At 36.9% G+C, this 18,429-nt stretch overlaps 1 protein-coding gene across 2 annotated transcripts; it reads left to right on the plus strand.

The window, feature by feature from the left end:
* The first annotated feature begins 1,577 nt into the window (after positions 1-1,577).
* LOC100245196 (uncharacterized) lies at positions 1,578-17,897 on the plus strand. Of its 2 annotated transcripts, none has more exons than XM_010657328.3 (10): positions 1,578-2,009; positions 3,485-3,528; positions 3,993-4,110; positions 4,201-4,321; positions 5,649-6,295; positions 6,609-6,888; positions 6,967-7,246; positions 8,946-9,110; positions 16,354-16,821; positions 17,181-17,897. In XM_010657328.3, the coding sequence occupies exons 1-10, from the start codon at positions 1,760-1,762 to the stop codon at positions 17,466-17,468; spliced, it is 2,661 nt and encodes an 886-aa protein (XP_010655630.1). In that variant the 5' UTR covers positions 1,578-1,759; the 3' UTR covers positions 17,469-17,897. The 2 variants fall into 2 exon arrangements, with proteins under 2 accessions (XP_010655630.1, XP_059596073.1); XM_059740090.1 differs by having other exon boundaries at positions 8,949-9,110.
* The last annotated feature ends 532 nt before the right edge of the window (positions 17,898-18,429 follow it).

Genomic DNA, 18,429 nt, shown 5'->3' on the forward strand with positions numbered 1-18,429 from the left:
AATACAATGATTAAAATTGATTTTTATTCGATATGCATATCATCTTGGCCAATAAGTTAAAATTAGGGTTATTTGATTAAAAAGGTAATTGAAAACCGAGATTTGAAAACTTAACTCTTCATTATTTTTTGATTTTATTTTAATAAAAATACTCTCATTTTTTTCTTGTAAAAATAACTCTCTTTTAAAATTACATGTAAATACTTCAAATGATAAAGGGTATTTATGTAAAAAATAAGTTATTTTTCAAGTAAAATTATGAGAAGGGTTATATTCACAAATATGAGAATTATTTCATTCATTTTAACCAATTAATTTTTAAAATTAAAAGATATAATTATAAAGTGTAATATTTATATTCTAGTGTTTTGTTTTTAGTTTTATATTATTTTAGGGTAAAAATATATTTTTAATAAAATTATTTAAATATACAATTTTTTTATTTAAATACATAGAAAAATAATTAATTGGTTGGATAAAATAATCCTTTTGAATTTTGTTATAAAATATGAGAATTTATCAGATTCTAAAAACTTGTAAATGATCATCCATATTGACGTATATATCTTTATGTCTTCTTATCTCTAATGAAAATTCATTCTGTTATTTTATTACATTCTATTATACCTTTCTTTGATTATTTTTATTTTTTTTGTCTTTTCTTTTTTTTTTATTATTTTATTTTACAATAAATTTAACGTTTTCTATGTTTTTGCTTGCAGAATAACCTATTTTAGTATTTATATATAGGTTTTAAAAAAATATTTATTTTTATAATAAAAGAATAAGGATATTTTAGTTAAAATATAATAAAAAAATGACGGAGAGTTAGATTTCTTGGATTGTAAACCCATGAAAAAAAGGAATGTTTTGGGTCCTTCGGCTTCTCAAAGGCCAATCTAAAAAGGGATGGTCCATCAGCTTCCGAAGGCCCAGCCCACACGAGATCCAGAACTTCCATTATCTAGTGGGCCCAGTACAAAGACCGAAAACGTACGTGGCAAATTTACATTTGGACACGCTTATAGCTGATATTATATTATTAAATACACTGTCACTAAAGATCTTTGACCTAAAAATAAAAAAGCTATGCCACCTTGATAATCTTTATCCATTTATCGATCGATGAAAAAGAAAAATCTACTGTAAATATAAAAGTAAAAATGATTTTTTTCTACACGTGGCATCATTATTTAGTATACCATTGAGATATGATTTTTAGTGGCAAAAAATATCTACATGTCATAAAAATAATTAATTAATTAAAATTAAACGTTTGTATCCCACGAGTCTTAATGTTGGGAACAATAAATATAAGAATTTATTTTTTACTATATAATTTAAAATTAAATAAAAGATAATTAAATTTATTATTATTTTTGAATTATACAAGGTATATGAGATTTTCATCATAATTTTAAAATATTTTTAAAAATTAATATTTAAATATTTTAAAAAATTAATATTTAAATAAAATATACATTTTACCAAAAAACTATATCAAATTCATTAATTAAGAAATAAAATCAAAATTTTAAATCTAAAATTATATTTAGATAAAATTTTAAAGAAAAAAAATGCTATTATCATTCCTCAAAAAATAATAATAAAAAAAAGTTTCTAGAGAGAGAAAGAGAGAGAGGGTGGGGGGCATAGATATCTTCTTCTTTTATCGCGGCGGAATCAATAGGGCAACCAGGGAGAGAAAGAGGGGGAAGATCTGAGAGTTTGGTGTAGAGAGAAAGAAGAGAGAGAAAGCATGAGCGGAGGAGGTGGTGGTGGTGGTGGTGGCGGTGTTGGTAGCATGAGAGGAGGAGGTGGTGGCGGTGGTGGTGTGAGCAGCGTGAATGGGAAAGGCAGTGGTGGGATTTCTACAATTCCGGCGGCGTCTAGGAAGATGGTTCAGAGTTTGAGGGAGGTTGTTAACTGTTCGGAGCAGGAGATCTACGCCATGCTCAAGGAATGTAATATGGACCCAAACGACGCCGTCCATAGGCTTCTCTCTCTAGGTTAAATCTCCACATCTCTCTTTCCTTTTTCCGTGGGTCTTGTTTTGATTCTGAGGAGATATTTTTGTTGATTGGTTGATGGGAAAATGGAGGAAAAGGGGAAGAATAAGGGATGGGAAACTCAAGTCAGTTGAGCCAAACCCTTTTTCTCTCTTATTATGCTTTTTTTTTTTGCCGTAATGTTGGGGAAAGTAACCTTTTTTTTCCCCCCAAAAATATACCCCATGTTTGGTTGCTGAGAAAACAGAGGAAAGAAAAAATAATCGAATTTCAGTTATGCGGGTTGCCTCCCCTTTTCTGTTCCAAAAAGGAAAGTAAATGAAAACGAGGATTCGGCTCAGTTCACCCTAGTGGGTTTATTAGTCTCCCTTGAGTGGAGGGTTTTTGTTTTCTTGGATCATTGCGGTGAACACTTCTAGTTTCTTTTATTTTCAATTGTTTTTTCTACAACCAAATGCAGCATTAGTTTCTTTGCATGATTTCTGATTGATCTTTTCGTGTGTGTGTCTATATATATATATATATTATTTATGTTTTGTATGTGTTCTTGTATATATTTGGTTTACTAAAATCGGCAGATTTAAGACAATTTTTTTGTGTACTTGATGAAAAGTATGTTAAATCTTAGAGCTTTATATTTCTTTGCATTATGCACACCTGTAAGTCAAATTTGTTACTTCTCATTCTAAGAATATTGTAGAAGCATTAGCAACGAAGTGTTCGAGATATTTGATCTTTCAAATTCTAAGCTTAATAAAGATGCCAGATCAGGTTTCCAAGCCAGTATTATAACTTCTTTGCATCTAATAGGGCTTATTTCCTCTTGATATAAGAGGCTTTAAGAGCTATTTTGTTTCCTCGGATCTGGATGAAGCTAGCTTTATTTAACAGTTTTGATTTGGATCATATATTGTACATGTGTATATGCTGCACTCCAGGTGAATTATGGTGCAATGATTTCTAAGTTTAAAAGCTGTTGTTCAACATGCATGGACATTTTGTGCCTTTTCGTGGATAATTGTCAGGGGAAGAAGTCTTGCATGTCAGTCCTGACTCTTCTTGTTTCTGTTCTTACTGCCTTTCGATGTCGTTTTTGTATTCTCATTTCTACTTGATATTATAGGTTATGCCTATTTGTAATTTATATTGTTTTAATTCACAAAAGTAATTAGGGAAAATTCAAGGCTCAGTTCTCTTGTATAATTTTGTTAATATTCAAATTCATGCCTAGTTTTCAGTTTACTGATTCTGCAATGGTTTCCTAACTTGTCTTCTTTGCCTCCTCACTACTTATTCTCCTTATTGATGGTGTTTCTCTGTTCTTGTATCTACTTGATATTGTAGTTTATGGTTATTTATTATTTAGATATTTCTAATTTATGAAAGGAACTGGAGAAATTTCAAGGCTTAGATTACTTTTATAATTTTGTTAATGTTCAAATTCATGCCTAATTTTGGGTTTATTAATTGCCTAGATCCTTTCCATGAGGTGAAGAGCAAGAAAGACAAGAGAAAAGAGGTGTGTGCTGAAAGAGCTTAATGCAGTTTTGGATTGAATTCCTTTTATATGTTGTTCTTTTACCTTTTATTGCTGCCCGGCATTATGGTTGGGATGTCACTACTTGCAAAGTTGTGGTGTCCAAAATCTTTCATTACTCCCTTGGTAGGAGATAGCAGTTCCTTTATCATATATATATATATATATATATACGTGCATGTATTATCCACAAAAAAAATCACATGTACTACTTATTTACCTTATGCTTCATTATATTTTATTATCCCAATGGTAATATATCATCATGGTCTTTCTACCTATCAAAAAAAAAAAAAAAAAAAATTATCATCCTCTTTCTGTTGAATACTTGTCACGAACTTGATTAAACATGTTAAAAGCATGGTTAAGATTTTTTTTAATTGTCACAATTCTAGTTGAGGTGCTACTTGTTAACATTTCTTACCTGTCTTCATTTTGTTGCTTAGAGTAAGGATACAACAGAATCCAGGTCCCGCAGTGTTAATAGCACCTCAACTCGCGGCAGTAGGGGTGGTACAGACCGTTTTGCTGGACGTAGCAGCTCGAATCAGTTCAGTTCTACTGGTATGTGTATTTTGTAACAAGGTCCATTTTACTTTGTTGGAAGTCACTATATAATTTAATAAATATATTCTTACAACATTTTTACGTCAGATTCTGGTACTTCACATGGTAAATCAGCATACAAGAAGGAGAATGGCACAAATGCTTATACAACATATCCTGCAGTTGGTGTGGCAGGAAATAGCATGAATTGGCGACCTCCAACCACAAGGTTAGTTCAGTCTGAAACTTGAATTGCACATCCCTTACATATTTTTATATTTATGAGTAGACATGCAACTACATTCTATAAGCTATTGCGTTTGGAATTTTATCGTGAAGCTTTATGTCCATTCATGCATGATGGTGTATTTGCTCCACATGTAATGAGTCTTTTTGTATGCAAGTGTCACCATATATTGTGGTTAAAAAATTTGTTCTGCTAGCACTACTACTACTTCCAAGAAGGTGTTTTTTTTTTCTTTTTTTTTTCTGATAAACTACTACCGAGAAGGTTTTCTTGCAAGTTTGCTGATCTACAAATATATGCTGGGATCTAACATTGTATGCATGACCAACATGCGGTTGACCTAGGAAAGGAAGCATCCCATTCCTGTTTTGATGCTTGGTTAATCCAGTGGTCTCCATGATATATGAAGCACTGGATGCTTCCAGTCTCTTCCAACAACTCTTATTATTCCAAATCTCCAAACAGTGGTCATCATCCCCAAAAACTTACTGTGGCAGCCTCCTCCTCTCTGCCCCCTCCCCACAGCATGTCCATATTGTATTGTTTTGCAAGCATGATTCATGCAATTTAGTTACATATAGCCTAAAATTTGAAATTGTAAAAATATTATTAAAATCAACAAATAGTAAAAACAAGCATGAAAAACAAGTTGTATGAGCCTTGTCAACCAAGGTATTATGAAAGTGCGAATATTCGAATATGTGTTGGCATGTGGGATGTGTGTCAAACAAGGCCCTTGCTTACTTTTTGAAGCTTGAGGTGAGGCCCCAAATAGCTTTTTAGAACCTTGATCATGGGTATGCATTGTGCTTTGGGCACTGTACTCAATGACATTACAGTAGTATCTTTTTTGCTTCTTGAAATTAAACTTTTTATATGTTAGAGAATGGTGCATGCACATGATTATAATTTTTTATTTTTTTGGTAATGGGAAATCTACCCATGACAAGATATTTATTCTAACTGTTTGCTAAGCAAACCTTGGGTGATATGGGCATGCTTGTTTACACTACATTACTTAGATGATAAGGAGGCTCAAATTTAGAATTCATTGCCAATGGTCACTATCAGCTACACTCTGGTGGTTGCACATGATTATTACATGTTTATGACTATAATTGTAGAGAAGTTTTAAAATTTTGGTGGATTTTCTTATGCATCATGCTCCTATACTTTGGGAGTGGCATGCATATTTTTATTTATTTGTTCCATGACTTTGCCTCAAGTGTAGGGTGTAAAAACATCATTGAATCATCTGTTTTCCTCTTGGGTTTAATATTTTGACTTGTATTTGTGGCATCATTTGCAGTGAAACTGTCGCAACGGAAAAAATATTGACAATAGGCACAAGTGATGGTATTACTTCATCATCGCAACCTTCTTCGGGATTCCAATCGGCCTGGTTGGGTGTGCCTGGCCATGTATCAATGGCTGACATTGTTAAGAAGGGCAGGCCACATGGCAAGGCTTCAGCCACACCAAACACCTCTTACCCAAATGTTACTAATCACCAAGTTTTGGCACCTTCATCAACTGCATTACATCATGATCTGCACTCATATGATCATGTTTCTAAGGTTTCGGACATGAACCCTGAGCCAGGTATTGCTGCAAAACAGAATGTTCCTCCCAACGATGAATGGCCTTTGGTTGAGCAGCTACCATCTGCTAGTGTGTCCTCTCTCTTGGAGCCTTCTGCAGATTCTCAGCCTTTTACAGATCAGTCAAACTTACCCCTGGATAGTAATCAGCATATAAATCCCCAGTTGGATGAGGCTCAGGACGAGGATGACAGTAGTGATGAAAATCTTAATGAAGACCATGTTATATCTGCTTCTGTGTCCAGTAGAAAGATACAGGAAGACAATTCGGGAGGTGCATCTCTTTTTGATAATGACTTGTATGAGAACATGGGTTCCTATCAGCCTCACAGGCACGCATTTGAGCACCATGAAGGTGACTCTGATTCTTTGCATTTGACTTTGGCCTGCGATATATACAGATTCAAAATATACTTAAAATATAATACATATTTTGCATTTTTGTCACATTCAACAATTGATATGAAGGATACGTGGAACAAAAGTTTCAACACCTTTCTGAAAAATTGTTTGACTCATATCTATTGATTGAAACCATATATGCCAATTACGTAAAGAAATTAGCATTTCTTCATTTTATGAATTCCTGAATGTTTATTCGCTTCTTTTTCCCCACCTTGGAATTTGTGGTACCTTACATTTGTCTTTTCCAAATCATTGTGGTTCAGCTGAAGATGTTGGTGTACCAGTGTCATCAGTGGCTACAAACATGCAGGAACTAACTTTACAGGAGGACCCAAGGCCAAAACCTGAAGAGGATGACCATTCTGTAATAATTCCAAATCATCTGCAAGTCCAACATGCAGACTTCTCACACTTGAGCTTTGGTAGTTTTAGATCTGGTATCAGCTCTTCTTTTTCTGGGCCGTTTGCATCTAGGTCTGTGAAAAATAGCTTGGAAGATGCATCTACAGTGGCAGATACCCCAGTTGGGCACTCAGAAACTAGGTATGTCCTAATACATTATAAGTGCCTGTAACTTGTTGATGGTTTATAATCATCTAATAAATTTCTCTTTCCTTGCAGAAATCCTGACTACTATGAGGATGAGCATCTCAGAACTACCTCAGATGGAAATATGGCTCATAGAACTGCTGCAATTGCTGGGAGTTATGATTCACCTTCAGCTTCGCAACCAGAGGCATTGAAACAGGAAGCCTCTGAAGCTGCACAGGGAAATCAATACAACTTTCCTTCATCTGCTTCTGGTTATACTTTTGAAACCTCTCAACAGTTGAATCCTGCATTCCCTCATTCACAGACTAGCTCTCAGATGCAGAATCTTGCTCCTTTTTCGAGTGTAATGGTAATGACAAACTACAAACTTCCACTATTCCAGGTTTTTCGGAATCAATTATTTTTGTTCTGATTATTTCAGTTATTTTAAAACTTATATATTGGTTAACTAAATGGAACTTTTTGTGTGTGAACTTTAAAACATTTTTGCTGGTCATTTTTAAAGAGAGTTAATGTTTTGTAAGTGAAAGAAAGTTCTATTATAAAACCTTGACTAAGTTTCAAAATGTCAAGGTACTGATTTGAATGCTAGTTTTACCTAAATTGTGAAAATTTTGGGAAATATTGGGGACATGCCAAAAATTCACTTGAAACTTTTGGCCTACTTGGATGGATATTAATGTATGCTTTGTTCACAAATGCTTGTGTATTTAAGTAGAAGTTTTTGTGGGCAGAAATTCTCTTTGATTGGTTGTATGATATATTTCTATGGAAGATAACATATGATATTAGTAGTAGATAATTGTTTTATTATCACTTTGTGAGGTCGATATGGTTGCTTGTGGTGCAGATATGACATATTATCACAATGACTTTCTAAATCCAGGATAGAGGAACATGGCTTTGTAATTCTAATTTGTGTATCTATTTTATGAAGCATGTCTTTTATCTGGGACTGTGTTTGTGACTTGTATTGTATGTGGATAAACAGTATATATTTTCCTTCATTATTGATTCTAAACTTTATTTTTAATTGTTAATAAGGTTGTACTAAAAGAATGGAAACATTATTAAATGGCTACTTGTTTTAACATGAACGGTAAAAGATAATATTATATAACCATTAAATAATATCCTCAAAAGCCTCAATACTATCATAGTTTATCTAATAGTGAAGAAGCTGAAATGTACTGGCACATCGTAAAAGGGAAATCTTTTACCGGTTTTCCAAGCATTTTGGAAGTAAATTAAGGTTGATGTATTTGTGTCTTAGTTAGAATTGTGAACTTATAAGACCAATATTAGAATAATATATGTGCCTCCTGAAGCATTTGTCATGTCTTGCGTTACTGATTTGGTGGCTTTTTGGTTATCTATTCTTCAGTTCAGGTTAGCATTTTTATATCCCCCTCCCCCTTGTTCCCATAGTTGCAGATGGCTGTTTTATCCTTCTGCTATTCTTTCTGTACTCCTTGATGATACATCTAAAGCTTGCTGTGGTCCAGATGCTCTTTTCTATGTACTGCTTTTTCAAGTTGCTGGTACTACTTTTACTAAGTTGTACCTGGTATCACACTGACTTCATTCCATAGTCATTTTCCTGGTATTAGATTTTAAGAACAAATTATTGTTGTTACAGTCCTCATGCATTTGCTTATGTAATGCTTGTACATGTCTCTTGATGCTATTACTAAGTTGTAAGTGGTGTCACACTGACTGCACCCATCTATTAGATTTTAAGTACAAATTATATAATTGTCAGAATATATGATTCACTGAAACTCCTGCACAGTGACTCAGGTACTTATATGACATACCTGGAACATTTCTATTTTAACAATGCCATTACTGTTTTAACTGTTAAATTGGTTTCCTATTAATAATGCCATTTATCGTTCTTGTTTTGTTAATATATGTGCATGCTGCTGCATCTCTCTTCTTTATGGTTGCTTCATTGCTTTTTTTTTTTCACCTTTATTTTTATACAAAATTTTGATGAATGACATTTATCGTTTTAAATGAAAAACCTCACTTTTATGTTGTAATAGCAGGCATATACCAATTCGTTACCCAGCAACTTGTTGGCATCAACTGTTCCGCCTGCAAGAGAGTCTGATCTTCCATACTCCCCCTTTCCTATTACACAATCAATGTCGACAAAGTACAGCAATGCAGTGTCTTCAATCAGTGGTTCAACCATTTCTGTGACAGAGGTATCCCATCGAAAACAACTCATTGAATTTCTTTTCCCAAGAATTTGAGATCAATTAGTTCATTCTGGAAATGAGAACTAACATGGATGTTTCCTCAATCTCATAGGGGATTTTGCCCTTTCTAATAGATGGATGGCATGTTTGTTATAATAAAATTAGAGTAAGCGAGCAATATGGATACAAATGCTGTGATAACCTTGGTGACTGAAACTTTTACATTTGAAGGATATTGTGAATTCAGCAAAATATTTTCCAAATACTCTTGGCTGACTACCTAGTTTGATGTCTTATGTTAAACCTTGGAAGCACTAATTGGAGTATGGGTGGCAGATTATAGGGTGGGGTTGAGGAAGTGCATTTGTAAGTTGGTTCTAAGTTTTAGGCATACACGCATGTGGATGGTTTTACCAATAAAGATATATCTGGAATGTTGATAGAATGGAGTTGTGCTTGTCTTATTTCAAAACTTGATCATATGATTGGTTAATAACTTTTTCCTTGTCTTATGAAAATTTTAGCCTAATTTACTTATCCAAAAAAAAAAAGAAGAAAATTTTAGCCTAAAGGCACTTATTTTATTTCTAGGAATTTTTTATGCTAATTTCAGAGTCAAGATGCCTATTGTTTGTGTTATTGTATTATTTTTTCTTTCTTTTATGAAATATTTAATTTTCTTGATGACTGAGTAATCCAAGCTATACTATGGTACTCATGTACAAACTATCTACAAAATCAAGGAGTAGTTGATTTCCTCCCTAAAGCAGCTAAGTGTCTAGCCACCTATAGAGTTTGCTTAGAATCTTCCAGAACTCTTCCGTTCCTTTCCTTCCATATAGTTCAGAACACATGTAAAGGTGTCATCCTTTACCAACTTCATTCTTTGACCCACCCACAAATTTGTCATGCCTCCCACTGACATGACAGACTTCCCTTGGAAGGACTCAAGCCAGTCCAAATAAAGAAACCACCAAAAACTAAACCGGATGTCCAGTGATAGCTTAGAACATAATCCGCTGATTCTTCATGTTGCTTGCAAAGACAACAGCCATTCGTTAAAGTTCAACCTCTCTTCATTAAATCATCATTTGTGAGAATATTTTCCCAAATTGCCTTCCAATTGAAAAACCTAATCTTAGATGACACTATAGAAGCTCAAATCTCTCTAGCTAGGAAGGACCATGTGTTAGAGACTTGTATGAATTAACTGAGAATATGTCGATCTTGGATGCCTTCTGTACTAGCTTATCCTTGGAGTCAACCTGAATGTACATCAAAGGTGCAAAAACTCTTCCACCAGCTCCAAATCCCAATCAAAGATGGTTCATGTTAAACTAGGATTCCAACATGTTGCCCCACCTTTCCTTGCCTCCCAATATTCCACAACACAAGTATCACAGATATAGTGAAAAGAGCTTTTTCAGACACTTATATTCACTCCTAGAATCCTAAAGTGAAATGCAAGGAGGGTAGATGTTTGGTATTACAGAAGGAACTCTAGGAATCACTTCTAGAAACCTTTAGGCTTCACACCTAGGTGCTCTTTGTATCACAAAAAGAATATAGTAGATGCTGGAAAATTTGATCATTCATTCATTCATTGATTTCTTTTAGAAGACAGATCAACTACAATATAGAAGTTATTTAGAGACTTATAACTGTAGTAATGCAGCTTGAAATAAACTTAGACTAACTACCATACCACATTAAAAGACTTTTGGACAATGATAACATTAATGACTGAAAATAATAACTTATGACCATTGATTAGGCCCAGAATCTGACTTCTGGAAAGTATTTCTAGGCTGAACCCATATTGAATTATATGAGATCCCAGCTAAGCCCATGATCATTAAAGCTTGGGCATTAGAGCCCATTCCCTTGTGCCTTTGGTAAACTATTAAAGGTGCCTGCCACTTGTCTCCATCAAGTGTTCTCATTTCTATTATGTTCATTTATGGACAATTTCTTTCTTTTATTTTTTGAGTCTTCACTATCCTATGTTATAAGATTGGATGCTCTTGTGAAGGTTCATTTAATTTGATAGTCACAGGCTCACATGAGATGCCAAAAGCACTTATTTACTTCATCTATATGCCCTAGTTCAACAGGCAGTATCATCTTCTAACCACCTTCTTCATCTCCTCCTCCTAGACACTGGTCTTGTAGCTATCGATATAAAATTTTGGTTTAAATTCAGTCAGGTACTTGCATGACACTTCTTTACTTGGTCCATCTGCTCTGTTTTAACAAGTGATGTCCTTTTGAAAGCCCCGCTTCTTCCTCCTAGATGATTGATCTAAGATAGTAACACAATCCACTCTGGCTTCCACTTTCTACTTGCCATCAATTTTAGCCATTCCCTTGTTCTACTACTAAATTTAACATAGTTTCCATTTGTTATTTGTCTCCCACTTTTCTTGAATCTTTTGATCCTAAAATATCTCCTGCTGCCTAAATTTTAAGTTCATTAATCTGCAAACAACATATCCTTCTATTTGTGTAATTGTTTTTGTTCCCCCTTCTTTGTTTTGTACTCTCCCCCATTGGCTGTAACTTGGGTCTGTTGTCTGTACTTCGGGTGCTCCTTTTTAGGTCTCTTTTATGTATTTGATTGTTACCTCTCAAAAAGATGCACACTATTGTGTGATAGAAGAATGACAAAATTTGATCAGCTAAATTTTTTTTTGTAATCAACAAGAAGACCTCCAGCAAAATCCTTCAAATTTGGAGATAAAACATAAAAGTACATGGGTTCCAAAACCTCTGTGTCTATTATCCGTTTTTAAAAAGAACATTGGTTCATTTCATTGCATAACCTCTGGAAAATAGAAAAATTTATGTTTGATCTCCTTTCTCTAGCCTATTATCCGACAATGTTGTTTCATTTTATTCTGTTGTATATTTTTGGAGTAATGTTTTTTTTTTTTTCTTTTCCTCATTGCATGAAATAGAACCTGGAAATTCCTCATCCTTGTCCTTTGCCACTTGAGCCAGGCCTGAAACCCACTTCAAATCCAAACACACTCACATCATGCTACAAGGGATAGAATGTGATGTCATGCAGTCAAATGCAAAATCACAATGAATATGATTCAAAAAGGATTCACTCATGCATAATGAGAAGAATTTTATCTTTAGAACTTAATGTCCCACCAATGGGCTGTAGCTCAGTTGGCATATTGAAAGGGCAACCTCAGGAGGATTGGGAGTTTGAGTCAACTAAGCCAGGGTTGTGCTGCCTAAAACTAAAAAACCAATTTATGATTTCGTTGAGAAGACTTGGCCTAGCAGATGGAGATAATAGATGATAGGGGGTCGGTGAATTATAGCGGGTCAGGACGGGACAGGGGGTATCAAGAGTGTGTTACATGAGGATTTGAATTGTGTCATGGAATGTAAGGGGGGCAAATGACAGAGAGAAGAGGAAATTGATTAAAGATGTGATCAAAACCCAGAAAGCAGATTTAGTGTGTCTCCAAGAAACAAAATTGCAGGAGATGACGAGTGCAATTGTGAGGAGTTTAGGGGTAGGAAGATGTTTGGAATGGGGGGCTTTGAATTCAAGGGGGGGGGGGGGGGGGGTGTTCTGGGACAATAGGGTGTTGCAGTTGGAGGAAATGGAGGTGGGCAATTATTCAGTTTCTTGCCGGTTCAAGAATGTTGAGGATGGATTTTGCTGGGCGTTTTCAGGAGTTTATGGGCCCTCTGTGAAGGTGGAGAAAGAGGAGTTTCTGAGCGAATTGGGGGCCATCAAAGGGCTGTGGAATGAACCGTGGTGTGTTGCTGGCGACTTCAACATGATAAGATTCCCTACTGAGCGGAGCCAAGGAGGTCGCCTGTCCCCATCAATGCAGAGATTCACAGAAGTGATAGAGGAGTTAGAGTTAAGGGATTTACCCCTTCAGGGAGGGATGGTCACGTGGAGTGGAGGTTTTAATAATCTCTTAAAATCGAGAATTGACCGGTTTCTTATCTTTGAAGATTGGGAAGCTCATTTCCGGGAGTGTATTCAAGGTGTTTTGGCTAGACTGGTATCAGATCATTCTCCAATTATTCTTGATGGAGGGGGGATGACGAGAGGGCCCACACCTTTCAGATTCGAGAACATGTGGCTGAAGGAGGAAGGCTTCAAAGAGGTGCTGAGGAAATGGTGAGAGGGGATCCAGATTAGTGGGACAGCCAGTTACATTTTGAGCGAGAAATTAAAGGCTTTAAAGCCGATTCTGAAAAAATGGAACACAGAGGTTTTCAAACAGATTAAGGTTAAGAAGCAAGAGGCTTGGAATTCTGGGACAAGGAAGAGAGGGTCCGCGAATTGTCCTTGGAAGAGGAAGAAGTAGGAAGGAGGCAAGAGAGATGTATAAGAAGTGGGTCCTTTTAGAAGAAACGTCATGGAGGCAGAAGTCCAGGGAAATTTGGCTGAAAAGAGGGGGATAGAAATACAAGGTTTTTTCATCAGATGACTAATGCTCATAGAAGAAGGAATCAGATGAATAGAGTCAAAGTGAACGGGAGATGGTACAATGAGGAAAGGGAGATCAAAGAGGTGGTGTGCAGGGTGTACCAGGGGCTGCTGGCAGACCCGGGGGGGTGGAAGCCTAGGATAGATGCTTTGATGTTTGAAAGGTTGGAAGAGGGGGATGTGGAGGGGCTAGAGAAGCCTTTCACGGAGGAGGAGGTTTTTAGGGCTTTGTTAGGCTGTTGTGGCGAGAAAGCGCCAGGCCCTGACGGTTTTTCAATGGCTTTTTGGCAATTTTCGTGGGATTTTGTTAAAGAAGAGGTCATGAACTTCTTTAGGCAATTCCATGAGACCGGGAGCTTTGTAAGAAGTTTGAATGCAACTTTCCTAGTGCTGATTCCTAAGAAAGGGGGGGCAGAGGACTTGAAGGATTTTAGGCCAATTAGCTTGGTGGGAGGGTTGTATAAGTGGCTAGCTAAGGTGTTGGCTAATAGAATGAAGGGTGTCTTAGCCAAGGTCATCTCAACGTCCCAAAACGCTTTCGTGGAGGGACGGCAGATTATGGATGTAGGGCTGGTCGCTAATGAGGCAATTGACTCCATTGTGAAAAGCAATAGAGGGGCGATTCTTTGTAAATTAGACATTGAGAAAGCCTATGATCACGTGGATTGAGATTTTCTTTTAGCAGTGATGGAGAAGATGGGGTTTGGGGAAAGATGGTGCAGGTGGATAAAGTGGTGTCTATCCACAGTTAGGTACTCAGTTATGGTGAATGGAAGCCCTACGGGTTTTTTCCAAAGCTCAAGGGGGTTAAGGCAAGGAGACCCCTTGTCGCCGTACCTTTTTGTAGTGGTGATGGAGGCTTTCAGTGTTTTGATAAAGAAGGCAGTGGCTGGGGGGTTTTTGGCGCCTTGTTTGATTTGGGGAAGAAGAGGCGAAAGGGTCCAGATATCACATTTGTTGTTTGCTGATGATACGCTGATATTTTGTGAAGCAAAGGAGGATCAGTTATTGTATATGAGCTGGTTGTTAATGTGGTTTGAGGCAATTTCAGGGTTAAGAGTAAATCTGGAGAAAAGTGAGCTGATTCCGGTTGGTAGAGTCGAGAATGTGGATGAGTTGGCTGATGAGTTTGGTTATAGGGTGGGAAAACCGCCTTCCACTTATTTAGGAATGCCATTAGGTGCCCCGTTTAAAAGCGTTGTAGCGTGGGATGGAATAGAAGAAAGATTCAGAAAGAAATTGGCTATGTGGAAGCGTCAGTACATTTCAAAAGGGGGGAGGATTACTCTAGTGCGTAATACATTGGCAAATTTACCGATTTATTTTATGTCGATTTTCCAGATGCCTAGAGTGGTTAGAATCAGATTGGAGAAGATTCAAAGGGACTTTTTGTGGGGTGGCGGGGCTCTAGTGCAAAAACCACATTTAGTTTGGTCAATTGTATGTTTAGACAAAAGAAGCGAAGGGTTGGGGGTTAAGAATCTTGGGGCCTTCAATAGGGCTCTCCTTGGCAAATGGGTGTGGCGTTTTGCAAATGAAAGAAAGGCTTTGTGGAACCAAGTGATCAGAGGGAAATACGGGGAGGAAAGAGGAGGGTGGAGATCTTGTGAGTCTAGGGAGGCCTACGGGTTTGGGTTGTGGAAGGCAATAAGTAAAATGGGACATCAAGTGACCCCTTTTGTTGGCTTTGTGGTGGGTGATGGTGAGAAAGTGAAGTTTTGGAAAGATAAATGGTGTGAAACCATCCCTTTGAGCGAGGCTTTTCCTTCTTTATTTGCTTTAGCTTCGAACAAAGAGGCTTGGGTAAATGAAGTGTGGACAGCCGAGGGGGAATGGGGGGGAAGTTGGAACCCTTGTTTCAATAGACCTTTCAACGATTGGGAGTTGGAAGAAGTGGAAAGGCTATTTTGTTGCTTGGAGGGGAAGAAGGTTAGGGGGGATGAGGAGGATAAGGTGAAGTGGATGGCATCAAAGGATGGGGATTTCTCGGTGAAATCTTTGTATAGGACTATGCAGCTGGGGTCTCTTGCTTTTTTCCCTTCAAAAATTATATGGAACTCGTGTGTGCAGCCCAAATTGAGCTTTTTTGCGTGGGAGGCTTCTTGGGGGAGAGTTCTAACCTTGGATCGCTTGCAAAAAAGAGGTTGGGTTATGGAAAATAGATGTTTTCTTTGCCATAAGAGTGAGGAGACAATTGATCACCTTCTGATCCATTGTGAAAAAACGAGGGAAGTATGGATGGTGTTCCTTTCCTTTTTTGGTGTTTCGTGGGTTTTCCCCCGTTCGGTCAAGGAAACCCTTTTAGGGTGGAGGGGGTCTTTTGTGGGAAAGAAAAGGAAGGTGGCATGGCAATTGGGACCATTATGCTTGTTTTGGGTTATTTGGAAGGCTAGAAATTCAATTGCATTTGAGGATTGTGAGCTGTCCATTCAAAGGCTGAAAGCATCTTTTGTGTATTTTTTGTGGTCGGAATCCAAATTGTGGATAAAAGATGGTCCTTCGACCTTAATAGATTTTATAAACTGGGTGTGTATGCGTTAAGGGAGAGGTTTTTTTGTTTTGCCTTGTCCTTTGATGTTTGGGCCCTTTTGTAAGGAGGTAAGTCCCTTTATACTGTAATTTGGTGGGTCACTTCTTTAGCCCCTCTTTGCAATACAATCTTATACTTATTGATCAAAAAAAAAAAATAGATGATAGGGGCAACATGAATATGTTAAAGCTAAAATGCAAAATAGAAACAACTGAATTTTTTTTCTTATTCCAGTATTGTTTTCTGTGCAGGCTTTGAAGACCGGTAGTTTTTCAACACCTCAACCAACTCCACAGACCCTGCCCAGTACTAGCGTTGCCACTGGACCTGCTCTTCCTCAACACCTTCCTCCTGTGCATCCATATTCCCAGCCCGGTCTTCCTTTGGGACACTTTGCTAACATGATTGGCTACCCTTTTTTACCTCAGAGCTATACATACATGCCATCTGCTTACCAGCAAGCATTTGCTGGTAATAGCACCTACCATCAATCTCTGGCAGCAGTTCTGCCTCAGTATAAAAATAGTGTTTCTGTCAGCAGCTTGCCTCAGTCTGCAGCCATAGCATCTGGTTATGGGGCCTTTGGGAGTTCAACCAGCATTCCTGGAAACTTTTCACTGAATCCACCCACAGCTGCTGCAGGCACAACCATAGGCTATGATGATGTTATAAACTCTCAATACAAGGATGGCAATCACTTGATCTCTCTTCAGCAGCAGGTAATCTCATTGGGAAACCACATTGAAATGAAAAGTTAATTTTTAGTTTATATATGTTTGTTTCATTAAATCTTGATAGCATTTTATTAGCACTGTTTCTTGCATTTAACATGGAATTTCTACAAGTAGAACCATGGTAAGCAGTCTAAACTTCAACCTTCTTTCTTCCAATTATGTTACTATCAAAAGGACAATAAAAGTTTCAGATGTTTTATTTTTAGTTATATAATTAATACTGATTATATTTTCATGTGGTTTCCTGATGTCCCCAAGTTGTTATTATTATTAATGTTAATGGCTTTTCATCCTTTAATTCTTGTGAGCTCAAATCTGCATATTTGTTTTCGTTGTTTTTTCAGAATGAGAACTCAGCAATGTGGGTTCATGGGCCTGGTTCCCGAACGATGTCTGCTGTTCCAGCAAATACATATTATAGCTTCCAGGGCCAAAATCAGCAACCTGGTGGATTTCGGCAAGGGCAGCAGCCTTCCCAGCATTTTGGGGCCCTTGGGTACCCAAATTTCTACCATTCTCAGGCTGGGATCTCGCTGGAACATCAGCAACAAAACCCTAGAGATGGGTCCCTGAGTGGGTCTCAAGGCCAAGCGTCGAAGCAGTCCCAACAGATATGGCAAAACAATTACTAATCACATCTTGTCACCGCCTGGTTTTTCAGGGCTTCTTAGCGTGTCCAAAGCGGCCAGCCAGCCAACCAACCAAGGCATTCCTTGAGTTGGAAAATTAATGTATTAATGGTCGAGGAGACCTCGACTTGCTACTGCTCTTTGCCTTGGGGATGTATTCTACGTATTTATTCAGGTGAAACATGTTTTAACTTAGGATTACGCGTGCTAATTTGGGTTAGTGAGCTTTTGTCACTCTCCTCTTCCAATTTCTCCCCTCTTGTTTACCTTTCTCCTTTTTCCCTTCTGTAGGCAGAAACCGTGTTCTTGTAATTTCTCATTTTACCACCATTACCTAACCACCGTTTTTCCTTCCTTCGAGTTTGGACCCTTCATTCTCTGTTTGCTGGTAGTAAATTACAGCTGTTATGAAAGCTTTATTTTCTTCTCGTCTCTTCGATTGTTGCACAAACCATCTTTTGTAGTTGATGAACCTTGTTTCTATTGATTTTGTCTTTCTCCATGTTGTAGGCTTGTAGCATGTTAGAAAAGGGTATTTCAAAACATTCCAAGGCTTGTGGCATATTTTTCATCTTTTATAACGGTTTTTTTTTTTGGGTGTTATTTTTTAAAATTTTCCTAATGTGTGGGGACCTGAATCTCAAGTTTGAAAGCATTCATGTAACTTTACTAATATTATATTTCAATTCACTGTCTCTTTCATCATTTGAATTTAAAAATAAGAATGCAAAAATGTCTGTAAGAAGAGGACTACGCTTGCACGACTACTCATTCTAGTGGATTTTAATGCATGTCGCAATCCATGGTTCAATAATTTCAGCATGGTTGGCAGAAAATGCGTATCATGTATTTTGTTGATTTTAAAAAGTGTTTTTAATATTTTTAATATTTGAATGAAAAGTTACGAGTATAAAAAGTATTAAAAGTGCTTTATAAAATTACCATCAAACGGGCTGTAAATATG

This window comes from Vitis vinifera, chromosome 10 (genome assembly GCF_030704535.1).
Source record: "Vitis vinifera cultivar Pinot Noir 40024 chromosome 10, ASM3070453v1".
Taxonomy (NCBI): domain Eukaryota; kingdom Viridiplantae; phylum Streptophyta; class Magnoliopsida; order Vitales; family Vitaceae; genus Vitis; species Vitis vinifera.

Coding starts and splice junctions, on each gene's coding strand:
- LOC100245196 (XM_010657328.3), top strand. CDS start 1,760: ATGAGCGGAGGAGGTGGTGGTGGTGGTGGTGGCGGTGTTGGTAGCATG. Junction 2,010..3,484: donor CCATAGGCTTCTCTCTCTAG/GTTAAATCTCCA, acceptor TTAATTGCCTAG/ATCCTTTCCATGAGGTGAAG. Junction 4,111..4,200: donor GAATCAGTTCAGTTCTACTG/GTATGTGTATTT, acceptor TTTTTACGTCAG/ATTCTGGTACTTCACATGGT.